General features: G+C 50.3%; 1 protein-coding gene across 2 annotated transcripts in view; it reads left to right on the forward strand.

Moving 5' to 3' along the window:
• Positions 1-8,000: 8,000 nt before the first annotated feature.
• CD6 (CD6 molecule) overlaps positions 8,001-19,059 on the forward strand; it is a 42,789-nt gene continuing 31,730 nt past the window's right edge. Inside the window, exon 1 of one of the 2 annotated variants that reach the window (XM_059070457.2) lies at positions 8,001-8,186. In XM_059070457.2, the coding sequence (XP_058926440.1) occupies positions 8,126-8,186 (61 nt within the window). In that variant the 5' untranslated portion in view covers positions 8,001-8,125. The remainder of the gene's footprint in view (positions 8,187-19,059) is intronic. The other variant, XM_067037340.1, reaches the window with a different exon arrangement.

Raw genomic sequence — 19,059 nt, forward strand, 5'->3', positions numbered from 1 at the left:
CTTTTTCTTAAGACTTTATTTTTTTAGAGCAGTTTTAGGTTTATAAGAATATCAGGAGGATGGTACAGAGATTTCTAATCCCCCCCCAGCCCCACACATGCATAGCCTCCCCCATTATCAACATCACTCACCAGAATACTTTTTTTTTTTTTTTTACCAAGGGTGAACCTACATTGACACATCATAATCACCCAAAGTCCACAGCTACCTTAGCGTTCACTCTTGGTGTTGTATGTTCTGTGGGTTCGGACGAACGTATAATGACGTGTATCCATCATTACAGTATCATACAGAGTATTTTCACTGCCTTAAAATTCCTCTGTGCTTTGCCTATTCATTCCCCCACCCTCCCATCCGCCGGCAACCACTGATCATTTTATTGTCTCCATAGTTTTGCCTTTTCCAGAATGTCATAGAGTTGGAATCATAAAGTATGTAGCCTTTTCAGATTGGCTTCTTTCGCTTAGGATTATACATTGAGGATGCCTCTATTCCTTTTCATGGCTTGATAGCTCATTTCTTTTTAGCACTGAATAATACTCCATTGGCTGATGGACCACAGTTTTTTTATCCATTCACCTACTGAAGGATACCTTGGTTGCTCCCAAGTTTTGGCAATTATGAATAAAACTGCTATAAACGTCCGTGTGCAGGTTTTTGTGTGGACGCGCGTTTTCAGATCCTTTGGGTAAATATCAAGGAGTGTGATTGCTGGATCAGATGTCCAGCTGTTCCAGCACTCTTTGTAGAAGAGGCTTGTGTAACTTTTCACTGTTTTAACCTAGTGACTGCCCAGTGCTTGGCAAATAGGAGGTGCTCAATAAACTTTTGGTTGAATAAATAAATGAAAGACTGTCCCAAGCCAAGATTTGTAAGGATAGCCTCAGGAAGGCTAAGAGCTCAAATAAATGGAGTCTCGCAAAAGCTGTAGATACCACCAAAATCTGGGTTGTTAACATTTTCTATCGGGTAAGAAGCCAAGCTGTGAGGGATGGGACAAGCCCGTGCAAAGGCAGGGGTAATGCAGGGTGGTGGAGAGAAAGCAGAGCTCTGCACCCTGGATTCTGTTGCAGTCGCATCAGTCCGGGACAGTGCTGTGGATGAGGTGAGCAGAGGCTGGAGTCTCCCAGTCCCTCCCAGATACTTGGGCTAATCCGCCTCTACCTCAAACTGGTAGAAGCTCAGGATCACCAGGGTGTGGTGACGGAACTGCACATCTCATTCAGACTCCACCCTGTCCTCTCTTGACAAGGTCACTAAGATGGCAGAGGTGACAAATGCCATCCCAGAGAGCTGAGCCTTGCCAATGAGAGTGGTGACCTGCCACCAGTGACCTTCCTGGGGTGGTGAACGAAAGGAAAGGTCCTAATAACAATGTAGCCAGCGGAGAAAAACCAGGAGAGGAAAGCAGCCCCCCCCAAAATAAGTGCAGTTTCTTCCTCGCTGACCAGTCTCCGTCCCCGGAGATGTGTGGTGACCAGGAACTAAGGCGGGGTGACTGGGGAAAGTCCTGGCCACCTGCTTCGCTGGGTAGGGGCGATTTGTGTCCTGCAGACAGCAGAAGTAATGTTCTGGAGATACGTGTGACTACCACTCAGGCACGAGTTGACATCGATTACCCACGTAATGGGCTAGGGAGCAGAATTTTAGTCTGAGGAGACCCAGAGCCTGTGGTCCATGACCGTGACCCATAAACATGTGTGGTTTGGCCCAAACAGCCTTTGACCCCATGGTGTGTACTTTTAGTTCTTGTTTCATTTTTTAATTTTAAAAAAATGTTTAAATTATGTCCTTAAAAATTCAGAAATGTTCACATGAAAATCAGGCTTTCTGGCTGCTCTGGAAATTGGGGATGGTCTGCAACTCTACCCCGGTCTAGAGAGGCCATCACTGAATCACTGTAGTGGCTCTGTAGATGTGACACTTGGAGGCCGGTGAAGGAGCCTTTTCACATACACACCGAGCAGCAGCTACTGGTGAACGCGAGAAAGGCAAGGACGGCACCGTCTGCAAGCTGGGCATGTTTGGTGGCGGTGGCCTCACCCAGGTCCTCCTGACAGCCTCTGCCAGGCCAGGTGAGAGACGCCAGGTTGTGAGAAGTCCCAAAGTGGCGTTTGCCTGACCTCTTAGCCCTCCAGCCCCACCTTCTAGAACCCAGCACAGTTACTTTATGTGGTTGACAAAAGGAAGAGGGGACACCTAGATCTAACTTCTAGCTTCAGGTACGGTTTCTTAGCAACGCCCCACTGCTGTCCTGCTACATCACCCACAGGTGATACAGACCCCGGTAAGCACCATAGATGCACAGCCTCACCGCAGCTCCGTAAGGATGACCGGGATGGCAGCCCCCGAAGCGGAGCCAGGTTGGTCTCCCAGGCCCACCCAAGGCCTGCCACACACGTGCAGGACAATTTGGGTTTTCCTTGTACCGGGCCAACCTATTCCCTGTGCCTGTAGGGGATCCTGGCTTAGAGGATGGGTAGGAATCAAAAACAGAGCTGGATGAAAGCATAGCAGCGGTGGAGTGAGGAGGGGTAGGGTGGAGGGAAGGATGGCGACAGCCCGGGGCAGTTCCTGGACGGCTGTGCAGGTGTCCACCCACCGCAGCTTCCTGTGCCAGGGGTGGCCAATCCCAACACGTCCTGGGGCGTAGCAGACGCACCAGGAATGGCATGTAACCTGCAGCTGACGTGTCTGGGCAGGACTCACATTCTCTACGAGGTGGGTAGCAGCACACGGAAGACCCCAGTTTCCTAGTTGGGTTGTTGTAGGACAAGGTTGAGAACTGCTGGTTTATTCCGTTCCCGTGACCACCGGGAGAGCCAGGGGCCTTTAAAGGAATGGAACAGAGTGGACTCCTTTCCAAGGCGATGAACGAAAGCAAGACATTCCCAGGGCCGAAGGTCTGGCGTGGATGCGGACTGGCCTGCGGAAGGCCGTGGCCCCCAGGGGGCAGATGGCAGCAGAGGATGTGCCCTCGCATTGTCTTCCCGTCCCGTTGGCACCCGTGAGAGTGAACATCCATGGATTGGGGTTCGGGTGGGGCGGCAACACGTGGCAGATGATAGTTGTTACAGATTATTTCCTTTTACTAAATGTCCATTCTCAACCTTTTACAAAACTGATGGGCCGGCAAGCCTGCCCCTCTTTCAGAATTTCCAAGGGTCCCGCCCCCAAGTCCCAATGATTTTGCCAGACAATCCTGTCTCATCTCCACCCACCTGTCTCTGTCCCTTGGCACTTGGCCCATTCAGGCTGCGTCCTTCCCTGCCTGGACCACAGCAGCGATGCCTTCCGGTTCATGGTCAGCATGGCAGTCGGTGTGCTCGAAACCCTGCAAGGGCTCCTCCCATCCCCTGCCGACTCCTGAGTCTCATCCCTCGCAGCTCCCTCTCCACGGCCCCTGCCCCCACTCTGCCTTCAGCTTCCAGTCCTGTCTCTCATCTAGAAATTGGCCCATGCTGCCCCAGCTGCCCCAGCCTAGAACCTCCCATGACTAATGAATCCTGGTCCCTCAGGACTTGACTGAGATGTCACCTCTTCCGAGAAGTCTCCCCTGATTTCCCAAGGTTGTGTTAGCCCTCAGAGCCCCCCGCATGACTGATGTCATAGTTGTCTGCTTACTTGGCTGTTCCTCCCACTGGACTAGAGACTTCTGGGGACAGGGATTGTGTCTTCTTCATCTCTGTGTTCCAGAGCCTGGTACCCTGCCTCCACAAGGCAATATACCCTGGGCTTGGACACCTGAGAAAAGGCTCTGTCTTGACCTCTTAAGAGCTGTGTGATCTTCAGTAAGCTACTTAACCTCTTCAGTTTCTTTATCTGAAAAATGGGGGAGAATAATACTCCTTATCTTACGGGGGTTTGGGGGAGCATCAGAATGAGATAACCCAGCACTGTGGCTGGTGTACAGTAAAGGAAATATCTGCACTTTATTTAACTAATAAATTAATTAAGACATGTTTTGAGATTGCTTACTATGTGCTGAGTGCCGTTCAACTGGCTGAGGACACAACAGTGAACAAAACGAACACAGATCTTTGTCTTCATTGAATTGACATGTTGGGGGAGATAAACAAATGAATAGAAGAGAAGAGAATAAAATAAAAGAGAATAAGATGTATTTAGTGTCACATATAATAAAGGCTATAACGAGAAAGTTGGATAAAGAGAAGGAGATGACAGTGGAGGTTTCTTAGAGAGAGTATAATATAATCATAATAATTTATTATAAATCAGAATTTCTCAACCTCAACACCATTGACACTTCAGACCAGCTAATTCTTTGTTATAGGGCTGTCCTGTGCACTGTAGGGTATTTAGCAATAGCCTTGGCTTCTATTAACAAAATGCTAGCTACATCCCTCCACCTCCGTGTGACAACAAAAGTGTCTCCAGACACTAGCAAAATGTCCCTGGGGGGTAAAATCATCGCTGGTTGAGAACTGCGGCCATAAAAAAATGTCTGCTGTGAGAGGGTATCATGGACTGAATGGTGCCCCCCCCCCACCAAAGGATATGTCCACATTGTAATCCCTGGAACCTGTGAATACTATCTGATAGGGCAAAGGATGTGATTAAATTAAAAATCTTCAGACGAGGAGCTTATCCTGGATTATCTTTTTAGGTCCTAAACGCCATCACAAGTATCTTCATAAGAGAAAGGCAAAGACAAGAGATAACAAGTATTGGTGAGGCTGTGGAGAGAGGGAGCCCTCACGCACTGTTGGTGGGAATGTAAATTGGTACAGCCAGTATGGAGAGCAGTATGGAGGATTCTCAGAAAAGTAAAAAATAGAACTATCAGATGATCCAGCAATTCCACTTCTGGGTGTCTATCCGGAGGAAATGCAATAACTATCTTGAAGAGATATCTGCACCCCCACGTTCACTGCAACATTATTCAAGACATGAAAGCAACCTAAACGTTCACTGATGGGTGAATGGATAAAGAAAATGTGGTATATATATACAGTGGAGTATTAGTCAGCCGTAAAAAAAAGAAGGAGATGCTGCCATTTGCAGCAACATGGATGGACCTTGAGGGCATTATGCTAAGTGAAATAAGTCAGACAGAGAAAGGCAAATACTGTATGATTTCACACATATGTGGAATCTAAAAAAAATGAATTCATAGAAACCGAGACTAGACTGGTGGTTGTCAGAGGCAGGGCATAGGGAGTGGGGAAATGGGTGAAGAGGGTCAATTTAAAAACAGAGGAAGGGCTTCCCTGGTGGCACAGTGGTTAAGAATCCACCTGCCAATGCAGGGGACGCCGGTTCGAGCCCTGGTCCGGGAAGATCCCACATGCCGCGGAGTGACTAAACCCATGCACCACAACTACTGAGCCCGAGTTCCACAACTCCTGAAGCCCAGGCACCTGGAGCCCGTGCTCTGCAACGAGAGAAGCCACCCAATGAGAAGCCTGTGCACCGCAACCAGGAGCAGCCCCCGCTCACCGCAACTAGAGAAAAGCCGGCGCGCAGCAGCAAAGACCCAAAGCAGCCAAAAATAAAAATAAATAAATAAATTCATTTTTTTAAAAAAAAAAAAAGAGAGAGAGAAAGGCAGAAAGGCACAGGAGATTAGACAGACCCAAACAGAGGAGAAGGCACTGAGAAGACAGAGGCAGAGATTGGAGAGATGCTGCAACAAGCAAGAAAAGCCAGGGAACTCCTGTTGTCACAAGAAGGTGGAAATACATCACCAGCATTCCTGAGTCTCCAGCTTGCCAACTGAGATCTTGGGACTTCGTAGCCTCCATAATCACATGAGCCACTTCTTGTAACAAATCATATATATATATCCTACTCGTTCTGTTTCTCTAGAGAACCCCGACTAATACACTTGTGTCTTGCATTTTATGACTTTTTTTTGGCATATGAACTCATGTTCCTGTGAAACTTTTCTGTGGGGATTCTTTGAGGCCTAAGTTTAAGGTGAGTTACTCCAGAGAAGATTTTCCTATTGGATCCTGCTGAGTACCTAGGGAACAACTATCTCCTTTCTTCAAATTCTCCCGTTGTTTTTGTTGTTTGTTTGTTGTGTTGTTGCCACACACCTGCTGTGAATTCCACCTCCAGGCCCATTTGGGGTCAGGCTGGTGGTTAGGAGAATTCAGGGGTGACATTCCTTTTTCTTTCACTCAGTGCCAAGGCTGAGCTTAGCCAGTTCTGCATCAGCTCCCTTCCAGAGGTTTTCCTCTCCTAGGTCATCCACTGTGGGTGTTGTTTTTCATCATGTTGCTTTAAGGGGGAGCTACAGATTCTGCTTTTCACTTTGCTCAAGCTCTAGGTTTTGACCCATTAAACTGAGGTTCTTGGCCACCTGGGATCAGCAGGTACCACAGAGCAACCTCCGCTTATGCTCTCAGTGATCTCTTTGGATGTTTGCTTTTTGTTGTTTCTGCTCTCTGATAATTATCCTTAATTTCTTGCCACCTCTGTTAGGCATTTCTAAAGATGCTTTAAAATATTTTTATCCAGCTTTTTTTTTTTTTTTTTTTTTTTTTTTGGTGTTTGTTTCAGGAGAACTTTCCAGCTATCGCCTGTATTGCCAGAAACGGAAGTCTAGCCGTCTTTCCTGCTCAATCAAACATGTGTCTCTCAGGATGCTGCTTATCAGCAGGGGACCACCCACTGCGTCCATCCTACCCTGGCCTGCGGTTGGTCACCTGTGTTTGTGAACTACCTGCTCTCTGAGGGCGGGGCTGTGGTTTCCTCTCTTCCTCCTGAAGAGGTTTCTCTAAGGGTCGGTTGAATGGAGTTGAGAATGGAAGCGGGCTTTATCCACCTGCTGCCTGTGCTACCAGAACCTTCCACAAGAGGGCAGCCTCAGCTGGTGCCAGAACTCCATCCACCCCACCGGGAGGGACGGCGGGGGGGGGGGGGGGGGGGGGGGGGTGCGGTGGTGCCCAGTTCCCTGTGGCTCCCAAACCTGTTAACTTCAGATATCCGCTCTCCATTCCACAGGGCCGGGAGATAAAGACAAGCACGATGAGGGAAGTGTCAAGCCAGGCCAGGTGAGTCTGAGATGGGGTCATGATGGGGAAGGGTCAGGACAGAACCAACCTCCTCTGGACTCAACTTCTTCAAGGGTTCTGTGTGGACGACCAAATTAAGTGATCTGTTCCTTCGTTCACTCAACAGCATTCGTTCGGCATCAACTGTAGGCCCCACAGGGAGCTCAGTGGAGAATTAAACACCCTTGGTCCCTGCCTCTTTCCCAGTGTCCACTGCAGCCCAGCTGGACAGCTCAGCGTTTCCCGAACAGCGCTGGGCGGCCTGCAAAGCCCCCACCCCTTTGCTTCTGCTGCTACCTCTGGGCCAGCGGCGTGTGCCGTCACTGCCTGTTGAAATCCTGCTTATCCTCCTGGGCCCGGCTCCCGTGCCTGCTTCCACAGAGCAACGAACCCCCAACCCAGGACCCAGCGGAGCGGGGACTGGAGCCTTCTGTGCCGTTGCCAGGGACGGTTCCAGCCTGCGGAGGAGGTGGGGAAACCATCTATCAGACCCTTCCTGATTTACCATTCTCTGAGGGGAGGGGGAGGTGCTCCCTCTTGAAAGTGCAAGGCCACGTCCTCCTTGTTCCCAGCCATCTTTGCACCTGAGAACAAGGTAAAGCTTGGCATTCAATCCCCTGAGAGCCAGATCCCAGGGACTAGGACAGAAGTGGGTCACTCAGTCACTCTTCTAATAGGTACTGACGGAGCATTCTACTTGCTACGTACCAGATCTCCAGAAATGAGGCATGCCTCCTCTTCCTTAGGAGACCCTTGAGGCCCCTGTGTGTGCGCGCGTGCGCGTGCGTGTGTCTCACTCTGCGACTCTTGGGGTTCAGCCAGGCTTGGGGGGCTCACAGTCGAGGCAGCTGAGCTCTCCTCGCCTATATTACCAGCCTTGCTTCCTGGAGACCGAAACCACAAGTAGAGAACAGAGGTGTGAGAGACACTCATAGGCTGGGTTTGGCCGCATGCGTGCAAAGGGGTGCTGTCTCCTGCAGAGAGAGATACACAAACGGGAGCAGCTACGGGCAGAGCAGCTGCGAGGGGCACCCGGTAGCCTCTGCCCACCTTCTGGCCCCAGGATGGTACCTCCCACCGCCGGGCGTGCATAGCGGTCGGAGATGACACCAGACGTAATGCTCTTCTTCGTGGTTGCTGGACTGCTGATGGCAGCTCTCTCAGGTAGCCCTCTCCCCACCTCCTGCCGCTGCTGCAGGAGAGCCTGGGAACTGCCCTCCTGGCCCCTTTTCTGCTTGTTTTCTCACGCTTACCTGTCTGGAGCCTTTTAGCCAAGTCTATACTCTGGGGCCAGGATGGTCCCAGCTGTGTCAACAGCATTAGGGGCCCAGAGAGGGTACAGGGACCCCCGCGAGGGGCTGAGGCTGTGCTTGGGCAGTGCTAAGAGGACCCCTGAGGGTCAGATAATGTGGGTAGCGTGTGGAGTGTCTTACCAACGGGCTCCCAGGCTTGGGGGAGGGAGACACCTCCCACCCACAGGCTCAGGGAAGGGAAGCAGGGGCTTCCCTATTTCTTGCCAACTCTCAGGAAGGAACCGTCTGCCTTTCAGAGAACTAGGACCACTGATGGTCATATTCTCAACCCCAAAGCTGAGGCCCTGGTTCACCAAGCTTGTACTGCTCACAGCAGAGCCGTCCTGAAACAGAATTCGGGAAGCTAAGCAGAGCTGGGGACAGCTGGCCGCTGGTTGCTCCGCTGGGGCTTAGTTTAAGGCACAAATGAACAGAAAGGCTCTCGGGGCTCAGATCCTCCCTGATCCTGAAGCCCGCCTGGGTGCCAATACACCCTCGCAACCTGGGCCAGGCATCGGGTGGCAGGAAGTTTTGGGTGCTGGGCTGTGCTCATCGGATGCTTGTTGGCCCCTGTGGAGTACAGGGTCCAAGGTGGCAGGAGCCGGGCAGGAGATCCTGCCTCTCTGGGCCCTCACGCTGGGGGATATGGAGATGGCTATGGAAACAGAATTCTGGGCCTGGGAGTCTGGGTCCACCTGGCAGCTCAATGCTTTGAGTGTGGTGTCAGGGAGACCCAGGAAGGCCCCATCAGGAAGGCTGGAGCGTTCGGGGAGCCGTGGGGGGGCTCTTCTCCCTACCTCTGTCTATCTAGAGGCACGTGCTTCCAGACTCCTGACCTCACACTGGTTCAAGGAAAGCCGTTTAGCTCTGAGATCAGGAATAGGTGCTCCTTCGGCCCCATACGGGCCCCGGAAGAGAGGCTTTGCCTGTGTCATTCTACCAGGAGCCCCTGGAGCTCGGCCACTTTCCGCCCCCGAGCTCAACAGACACATGGTCCGAGAGTGGGGCCCTCACTCTGCGTCTCCATCCTCTGTTCTCCATGAGCTGCTGGCCTCGGCTCAGAATTAAGTCTGGGTCTGCGAGGTCTGCGGACCGGCCCCTGGGCCCCGGCATCTGGCCTTGAACGGTGCCTGAAACGAGGTGGTCTCTGCCCTGCCCTCTCCACTCTCAGGATAGTTACTTACTTACTTCGTGTTTTCAAAACTGTACTTACAGTCAGTTGACTCACTTGTTACTAATACAAGTTCAGTTTTGAGAGGAAACTTTATGTCACAATTACAAATGGAAAACTGACCTCATTTGCCACAAATAAGAGGTAAAGGTAAGCATAAAAGTAAATGGCGGTGAAAACCAGTTCCTCTGATGTGTTAGCAAAACGTTAAAAGAATGTAACAGCCCTTGAGCCTGAAGCCTTTGCCGGCCCTGTTTGTTAAAGGGAACATGAGAGGATGATAAAGACATCCTGCCTCCAAATTGTTATCTTCTTCTTGACTTTTCAGGGGGTCTGAAAGCCCTCTGGGGGGGAATAGTTTCCTCGCTACGCGATTTAATGACACTAAATGCTGCTCCCTTCAACCCTCCTAAGGGTGCCCGGTGGTATAGGTCCTAGTGCTGGGAAACATGGCCTGCCAGGAGGGAACTTGAGAAAAGAAAAGGAAAGAAAGAAAAACAACGGGGAAGGGGAGGGGGGAGGAGAGGGAGCTGGGAGAATGAGGTCCGTAAGGGAGCTCCAGGGCAGCATCCCGAGGGCAGCACGTGGCCTGGGCCGGTTACCAGGCTGTGCCCTCAGACCACAGGCCCGTGGAGTCTGGCCCTCCTGGGTCCTGGTGGACCCGGCCTCCCCTTTCCAGTCCCACCTCCAGGCTCCATCCTGGGCCTCACACAGCTGTTTCTCCGGCCAGGTTGGCCTGGATTCTGGGCCGGCCTCTCGGCAGGCCTTGGTTTGTGCTGAGGAACGGGCCTCTCCAGGGCCTAGAGAGCCATGCTTCCGAATTCCCTGGAGGCCTGGGTCCAGGACCTGTTTGTCCACTTATCCTCCAGTTCTGCCTCAGTTTCCAGATCAGCCAAGTGGGGATGGAGAAGTGGAGAGAATGAACTAGAAGCCCCTGGCCTGGGAGGCTGGCGGGGAGGGGAGTCAGGAGACCAGCCGACTGCTGCCACCCTGCCTTTAATTCACCTTGTGACGGTGCTTCTCGGCTCTGGACCTCAGTTTGGGTGGAATGGGGCTCTTTGGGCAGATGATCCTTAAGAGTTTGGTCAGATCTGACGCTCTGCATGAGGTGCAGGAACAAAAAACCCGGCCATTCCCACCAGGGCCGAGGCGAGGTCGGTGACTCGAATTCCATCCGGACTGCGGTTGGCGAGGTCCTCAAGGGCTGCTGTTGTGCACTTGAAAAGGCTATCTGTGCTTTTACTTTAAAAAAATAGTTTCTTAAATTAACACATTTTAAAAAATCTGTTTTTCCTTACCTTGTAAATTCAACACACAGATCTCATTTTTTGTTTTTGCAAGTCCAGTCGTTTTTAACAATGGCTCTCAAGGGGTCTTTGCTTAATATTTCAGCAAGTCAGGTTGAACAGAGTAAGCCTCCTTAAGTAATAAATACCACTGACAAATGTAGCTAATTGAATTCCCTTAGATCTGTGATGTCTAATCTAGCTGCTATTAGAATGTGCCATTTGGAATGCGGTCGTCTGAATGGAGATGTGTTAGGAATATAAAATACACAGCAGAGTTTAAAGATGTGTTCAAAATAAGAATCGTAGGGGCTTCCCTTCCCTGGTGGTGCAGTGGTTGAGAATCCGCCTGCCGATGCCGGGGACACGGGTTCGTGCCCCGGTCCGGGAAGATGCCATGGCCGCTGAGCCTGCGCGTCTGGAGCCTGCGCGTCTGGAGCCTGTGCTCCGCAACGGGAGAGGCCACAACAGTGAGAGGCCTGCGTACCGCAAAAAAAAAAAAAAGAATTGTAAAATATCTCATTAATAACTTTTATATGATTACATTCAAATGATAATATTTTGGATAAGTTGAGTTAAATAAGTGGTACTGTTACAATTAAGTTTACCTATTCCTTTTTCCTTCTTAAAAATGTGCCTCCTAGAAAATGTAAAATGACATCTGGAGCTCACCCTACATTTATACCTGCTAGTACCACCTTAGATGCTCTAACACTACATTTATAAATTTAATGAATTTGATTTTCTTATAAATGCTTCAAATACCTCTAAGAAACACAACCTTCCCAAGAATTTAAAAGAATGCTTATAGATCTAAAACACTAACTTATTAAGAAAGTGAATATTAAGTTCTCTTAAGTAGTCTAATCAAGTTTACAGATTTCAACTGAAGTCAGTTACTCCGTCACAAACATGAGAAACTCTATGGCCAAAAGTTCTTAAACATTAAAATACAGGATTTTATACACCAACATACAGAACTTGACCCAACTTAAACTTAACAGAAAGGTACAGATACCATGGGTTTTTGTTTATTTCACAGCTCAATTTTTTAAATTCTAATCTTCCTGGGCTTAAAAATCACTTACCAAGGAGAAAAGAATAGTACCATTGCACGTAACTTGGCTTATCCCGAGCAGGTTGGAGTTTCCATCTCAGTGGACTGAGATGAGACAGCTTTTTTGTTGTTTTGCCAAAATATAAGATATGATTCTCTGGGCTTCCCTGGTGGCGCGGTGGTTGAGCGTCCGCCTGCCGATGCAGGGGACGCGGGTTCGTGCCCCGGTTCGGGAAGATCCCACGTGCCGCGGGGCGGCTGGGCCCGTGAGCCGTGGCCGCTGCGCCTGCGCGTCCGGAGCCTGTGCTCCGCAACGGGAGAGGCCACAACAGTGAGAGGCCCGCGTACCGCAAAAAAAAAAAAAAAAAAAAAAAAAAAAGCTATGATTCTTTTGTGCTGCTGACGGATAGCCCGTGGCCTCTGATTGGGCTGGTTGCTCGATCCACAATCCAGGTTTCAAAAACCTGGTTCTCTCTGTCTCCCCCCAGCCCAGGGAGTTTTACCACTTGATTGGATTAAATTAAACAAATGTTTACTATTCTTTTTCTTCCCCCATGTTCTTCCTGCCTGGCAAGACTCCAATTCATAGATCTATAAATAACATATGACAGACATCTGCATATTTCTCCCAGCTTAGTCTGGCTCTCTGGTCATATGACTGGTGGGGACAGTTAGCATGGCCGTGACCATGGTGGTAATGTGGGACAAGGCAGCTCCTAGGGCCTTGGGTCTGGCATATTTAGCCAAACACAGATGATTCCAGAGGGATCTAGAGTGAGTGAGAAAGGCTGCCCACAGCCTCCTTCGTTCAGCTCGCATTTATTGAGGCCTGCTCCGAGCCAGCCTCATTTCTCACAGGAATGCTCGAAAATTAAATTGGGCCCCCAGCTGTGGGATTCTGAAGCTGAAGCATCAGCCGTCCCCCTGGGACAGGGAGGAGTGAGGCTTTGGGACAGGGGCCTGGAGGAAAAGACCCCCCGGCATGGGGCCCACCCTCCCCCTGCCTGGACCACAGCTAAATCCCATGCCAGATGCTGAGCCCCGCACTGAAGAGACGCTGGTGGGGCTGGAATGCCCGGGTCGCTTGCCTGCCCCAGTCTCAGTGTCCTCCAGACCATCCATCCCACCCTCAGCACTGGCCTCGCATGGGCCAGGTCACCGCGAGGTGGGTCAGGGGAGCAGCGTTTCCTGGGGGCCCTCATTCCTTAATGGACGTTTTAAAGTATAAAGACATTTATTTTTAGAAAAAACTTTATATTGCTACCTTCAAGATAAAGCCATTGTAAATCATCTAAATGGTAACAATGGTGAAACTAAACATCGTGGAAACAATGTTATTCATTTCTGGCCAGACATGTGGTATTTAATACCCTGTTGGTGACCACCTAAATGTGAGCTTAGAAATGTTACACAGCCAGGACAAAGATCTCTTATACGTAAATACAGGATTTAGTGGCTAACGTGATGCCATCTGCACAATAAACTCATTTACCCGCGTGACAACCCCATGATGTAGGTGAGGAAACCCGGGGTTAGCAAGGCTGAGGCCTGTCCAAAGTCTGGAGCTAAGATGTGCCAACGCTTGAGCTGAGGTGTCCTGACGGGGGAGAGTGGCCCGGCCTGTCTCCTGGCTGACTGCCCCCGGGGTTCCCTCTGAGGATGAGGCATCTCCCCAAGGTGCTGTACCCTCCCGGGTTTGCAGCCTCAACGTTGCATCCAGGGACAGCCCCAAGGGGCCTCTGGGTTCCTGGGACCCCCTGGAAGACTTCTCAGGATCGTCTGGAAGCAAATGGGCTGCCTCTTTCAGCAAAGCCCAGCCTTCATGGGTTTGCTGTGCACTTAACCCTGCCCACCAGGCTAGGAATGAATGAAGTGAAGCTGAAGAGACACAGTGAGCCAAAGGGAAGCATGCCTGGCAGGGGGCTCCATCTACCCACAATTTATTTAACACCTGCTATGTGCCAGGTCCTGGGCTGGCACTGAGATATGAAGGTTTGACCTTGAACATATTCAATGTTGAGGAAGGTGGCAAAACATACAAGGGTCATTCTGGGATAGATGTTACAACAGGTGCAATCCAATGACAGCCATAAGCACCATTCACTGCAGGGGACTTACATTCCCCAAGCACCAGCCATGCTCATCCTGTCCTACACTGACACTGGGGCACTCGTCCCCATTTTATAGGTGGGGAAATGGAGGCTCAGAAAGTTCTGTATTTTGCCCCAGGCTAGTGGCTGATGCTGAGTTTAAATCCATGGCTGTAGATCTCCAAAACCCATGTTCTCCATCACTGGGCTGCACTATTTCTGGGAACCAGGAGTCAGAACAGGGAGAGCTTGAGCTTCCCGGAGAGGGGGACGTCACTGTCCCAGAGGGGCTGGACACGGGGGACAAGAAGGCTTTTGCATACAAAAGAACGATGGTAGAAACATCCTAGGCACGAAGACATTTTTTTTTTTGAATTTAATTTTATTTTTTTTTGCGGTACGCGGGCCTCTCACTGCTGCGGCCTCTCCCGTTGCAGAGCACAGGCTCCGGACGCGCAGGCCCAGCAGCCATGGCTCACGGGCCCAGCTGCTCCGCGGCACGTGGGATCTTCCCGGACCGGGGCTCGAACCCGTGTCCCCTGCATCGGCAGGCGGACTCTCAACCACTGCGCCACCAGGAAAGCCCCCGACATTTTTTAGAATGTGTGCGTGCAAAGGCTGGTGAGCTAGTCGCGTTGTGCCACTATCTACTTCCTGGTTTTGGTCATTTACTGTAGTTACGGAATAGGTCACCGTCAGGGAAAGCTGGAAGATGAGTCATGGGACTTCTCTGCACTATTTTGGCAACTTCTTGTGAGTCTGTCATTTCAAAATAAAAAGTTAAAGGGGAAAAAAAAAAAAGGCATTTCAGGCAAAGGGGCCCATTTGAGCAGAATCTGGAGAGCATGGTCTAAGGCCTATTGGGTAGGTAGGGCCCTAATTCCCAGAGGAGCTGGGCTCCAGGCTCTTTTTGTGCTGACTCATCCAGACTGCTGTGTCATGAGAATGCAGTGAGCATATGCCAGGCGCAGAGACCGGCACAGAGAAGGCCCACACAAACCGTACATCTACATTGACACTGGCCAGGCCAACAGGTGTAAATTCATATACCTGTCTTCTCCTCATCACAGCCCTGTGAAGTATGAGTTACTGCCCCCATTTTACTGATTAAGCAACTGAGGCTCAGAGAGGTGAAGTGACTTTTCCTGGATGGCACAGTTAATAGACTGTTAAAAATAGTTAAAAGCTAAACTGAGGCATATTAAAATTTTGAAACTGAGCAAAAATCGATTCAAATCGGTGCCATACGATCTAGCAGATAGAAAAGACAGGTATAAAAGGGGACTTTTATAGGCAGAAGGGAGTAGGAACGAGAAAGTTATACTCGGCAAAAAAAGCAGATTGGTTATTGCAAAGTTACTCTTTTTTTGGTCGTTTATCGTTATTTTAGTTTTATTTTTTAAAATTGAAGTATAGTTGATTTACAATCTTGTATTAGTTTCAGGTGTACAGCAGAGTGATTTAGTTATACATACATATATATCTATTTTTTTTCAGATTTCTTTTCCCGTATAGGTTGCTACAAAATATTGAGTATAGTTCCCTGTGCTGTCCTTGTTGTTTATCTCAAAGTTACTTTCTTTTAGGGGATGGCGGGGTCTAGCAGGCAGATGACCTAACTAGAGCTGGCCAGGTGATTCCTGACTGACTGGTTTAAGATTCCATCTCTGGGAGAGCTGAAACCATAATTAAGTCTCGGCTTGGTGATGTGGGGCTTTTAGCATAAGCAACTCCACTTGGGGCCTGTTGTCTTGTTTTTTAACAAGACCCACAGCTAACTAATAGGCGCCAGATCTTTAACTTGACTTTATGACTCCAAATCCACGATGTTTCCCAGCCCCGGAAGATGGGCGGGGTTTGGAACTCCAGCCACCTCAAGATTTTTATAGGAAAGGTCCCCCATTCTCTGGGGAGTTTTCACCTCAGCTACCAACAGCTGGGCTGTCATGGAACTTGGGTTAAAAAACCGTTGAAGGAACTTGTGTGTCACAAGCCACTTCCTGGCCAAGCTTCCACTCAGCCTCAGTTTCCCCAGCCATAAAGTGGGGTCAGTGGCAACCTCCAGAGCCCAGGGCTGGGATGAGGCTCCATGAGACAATGGCTGTGAAGTACTTGGGGAAACACGGGGCTTCTTGGGCGCCCAAGAGCCCCATGGCCACAGCGACTGTTGGGCCTGGGGCCAGGGCAGGAGCTCGCGGAGGGAAGCCTGGGTTTCCGCCCACCATTTTGTAGACTCCTGTGGCCCACCTGCCTCTGCCTGAAAGTGGCATCTGAGACAGCCTCCAAGAGGCTGGGCTGGGAGGCAGGGCTGAGGAGGAGGCTGCGGGACCCTTGGGAGATGCTGGATTAGGGTACCATGATGGGAAAGTGACCCCCTTACTTTCCCCTGCAAGGGGGTTGCCCCCGGATCTCCACTGAGCGTTAGGAGATGGCAGGGCGCATTAGAAGTTCCAGCCTGTAAGTTTCCAGGACACCCCCGACCGCTCCATCATGAGCCTGAGCTGGGCTGGGCTTTCCGGGCAGGGCCAGCATAGCCCAGGGCGTCTGCACCCGGAGCTGGGGGCCAGGGCTGTGCGGGGACACAGGCTGTGTGTGAGTGTGGGGGCTCCTCAGAGCTAAGAGCTTCTCAAGGCGTCCTGGCAATCCCATCTGTGTGACCCACTTCCAGTTTGGAAGTCACCGACTGAGCCTCGGGCCAGGGAGAACACAGAGGTGAAATCACTGTGTCGTCAGCCGTGTGCCAAGCCAAGCATGGCTCTGTCCATCTCGCAGAAGCGCAAAGTGATGCTTGGAAACCTGGAGCCACACAGCGAGTTGCTGAGAGAACTAGGACCAGAGTCACTTTCTGGGCACTGACCAACCCATCCGCGCCAGCTGCCTCTTCCTAAATGGGGCTTGGGGAGAGATTTTCTCTACACTTCAATACAATTTTTGCTAGGATGTCCATCTCTTCCAGAAGGGGTGCCTGGGAGCTGGGCTGGGGCGGGGGCAGAGGTGGAGCAGCACGTCCCGGACACGGAGGGACGTCTCCTCCTCATTCGGCTCAGCAAGACCACCTTCCTCTCTTTCCTTCAGCTCAACTAAGTAAACACACGTGCCAGATGAATCAAGCTCCTTGGAGAGATGTGTTGCACTCTCCAGATGGGGTTCTAGAAACACCGCAGCAGTGGCTGAGCTGGAAGACCCCATCTCCAGAGGGTGGCCAGTCATTGACATCTACCCATTTGTCAGAGGAGGAAACTGAGGTGCAAAACGGGGAGGGAGGCACCCAAGGTCAGGAGTAGGGGTGAGAAGGGTCTGCAGGCTCTGCCCGGGGCCCCTGCCCCACATTACCCAGAGGGTGTGGCGCTGGCCTGTGCCCACAGATGCGTCCTCAGCGCCCCCCCCCCACCTCGATGTGGAGACGGCAGGGGAGGGCTGTGGTCTGACGTGGGCCTGAGGTGAACACAGCTGACCCTGGGCTCTGAGATGTCAGCTTTGTGAGGCGAGGAGCTGGCTTCCTGCAGCCACTTTGCCTCCACCATTTCAACGGCTCCCCGACTGTTTAGTTTTATTAAAAAAAAAAAATTATTTCAGTACAATTTTAGGCTGACTGAGAAGTTGCGAAAATATACAAAGATTTTCCATATGCTCTTTACTCAGATTCCGGACGGGTAATATTTTTTATCATTTTCTCTATTTTTCTTGAACCATTTGAGAGTAGGTTGTAGACAGAACTTCCCTTTCTCCTAAATACTTCAACATGTCTTAAAAAAACAAAAAAGGTCATTCGCTTATGCAACCACTGTACCCATATCAAAATCAGGTGGTTAACATTGCTACAAAAAGAATCTGTAGAACTTTTTCAGATTTTGCCAATTGTTCCAAAACAATTTGCCTTTAGAGGCAAAAGAAAATTCTATTGAATGTGTTGCATTTCATTCTCCTTATTTTCCTTTAATCTAGAACAATTACTCAGATTTTTTTCTTTCAAGATATTGATCATTTTGAAGAGTACAGGCCAGTTATTCTGTACCATGTCCCTCAGCAGGGCTTGTCTGATGATTCCTCATCATTAGTTGTTTCGTTTCTGGCAGGAGTATCACAGAAGTGAAGTTGTGTCCTTCTCAGACATGGTATCAGCTTGTCCCATTACCCACCGTCTAGCTCTGATTGCTCGGCTAGGGTGACGTCTGCTAGGTAAAGTCACTCTCCTCCTTTGTAATAAATATGTCTCTTGTGGGCAGATTCTTTGAGAATACGTAATTTTTGGGGTTCCCTTCAAACCTTTACCCACTCGTAATATTATGGCTGATTCTGGCCTGAATCAGTTATTACCATGATTGTTTCTTTTTTTTTTTTTTTTTCCTTTGCGGTACGCGGACCTCTCACTGTCGTGGCCTCTCCCGTTGCGGAGCACAGGCTCCGGACGCGCAGGCTCAGGGGCCATGGCTCACGGGCCCAGCTGCTCCGCGGCACGTGGGATCTTCCCGGACCGGGGCTCGAACCCGCGTCCCCTGCATTGGCAGGCGGACTCCCAACCACTGCGCCACCGGGGAAGGGAAGCCCTTTACGAGGGTTTCTTGATGGTGATGTTGTAACGCCATCATTCTTTTACAGATACAGTGGCCGACTCAGCTTTCTCTGCTGGCTCAGCGTTTTGAAGGCTGGTGCTGACGGGGCCAAGGCTGAGCTCTCAGGCTGCGCCTCTGGCGGCCGCCATCTGGCCTTGCCTCCTTGTGGAGCCTGGCGGTGCTCCTCCCTGCTCCCCGGCTCGGCCTCCCTCCATTCACTGGGTGGAGCTCCTATTACGTGTTGGGCGCTGTGTTTAGCTACTGAGGATGTAAGACAAAGTCCCAGAATTCAAGGAGCGTATATTCCAGTGGAGAAAACAGACAAATGAATAAACGTTTAAAAAATAGTATCGTTTCAAAGCAGAAATAGAGACACAGCCGTAGAAAACAAATGTATGGATACCAAGGGGGAAAAGCGGGGTGGGGGTGGGGGAATGGGAGGAACTGGGAGATTGGGATTGACACATATACACTATTGATACTGTGTATAAAATAGATAACGAATGAGAACCTACTGCATAGCACCGGGAACTCTACTTAACACACTCTGGTGACCTAAATGGGAAGGAAATCCAAAAAAGAGGGGAC

This window comes from Kogia breviceps, chromosome 7 (genome assembly GCF_026419965.1).
Source record: "Kogia breviceps isolate mKogBre1 chromosome 7, mKogBre1 haplotype 1, whole genome shotgun sequence".
In the NCBI taxonomy this organism is placed as follows: domain Eukaryota; kingdom Metazoa; phylum Chordata; class Mammalia; order Artiodactyla; family Physeteridae; genus Kogia; species Kogia breviceps.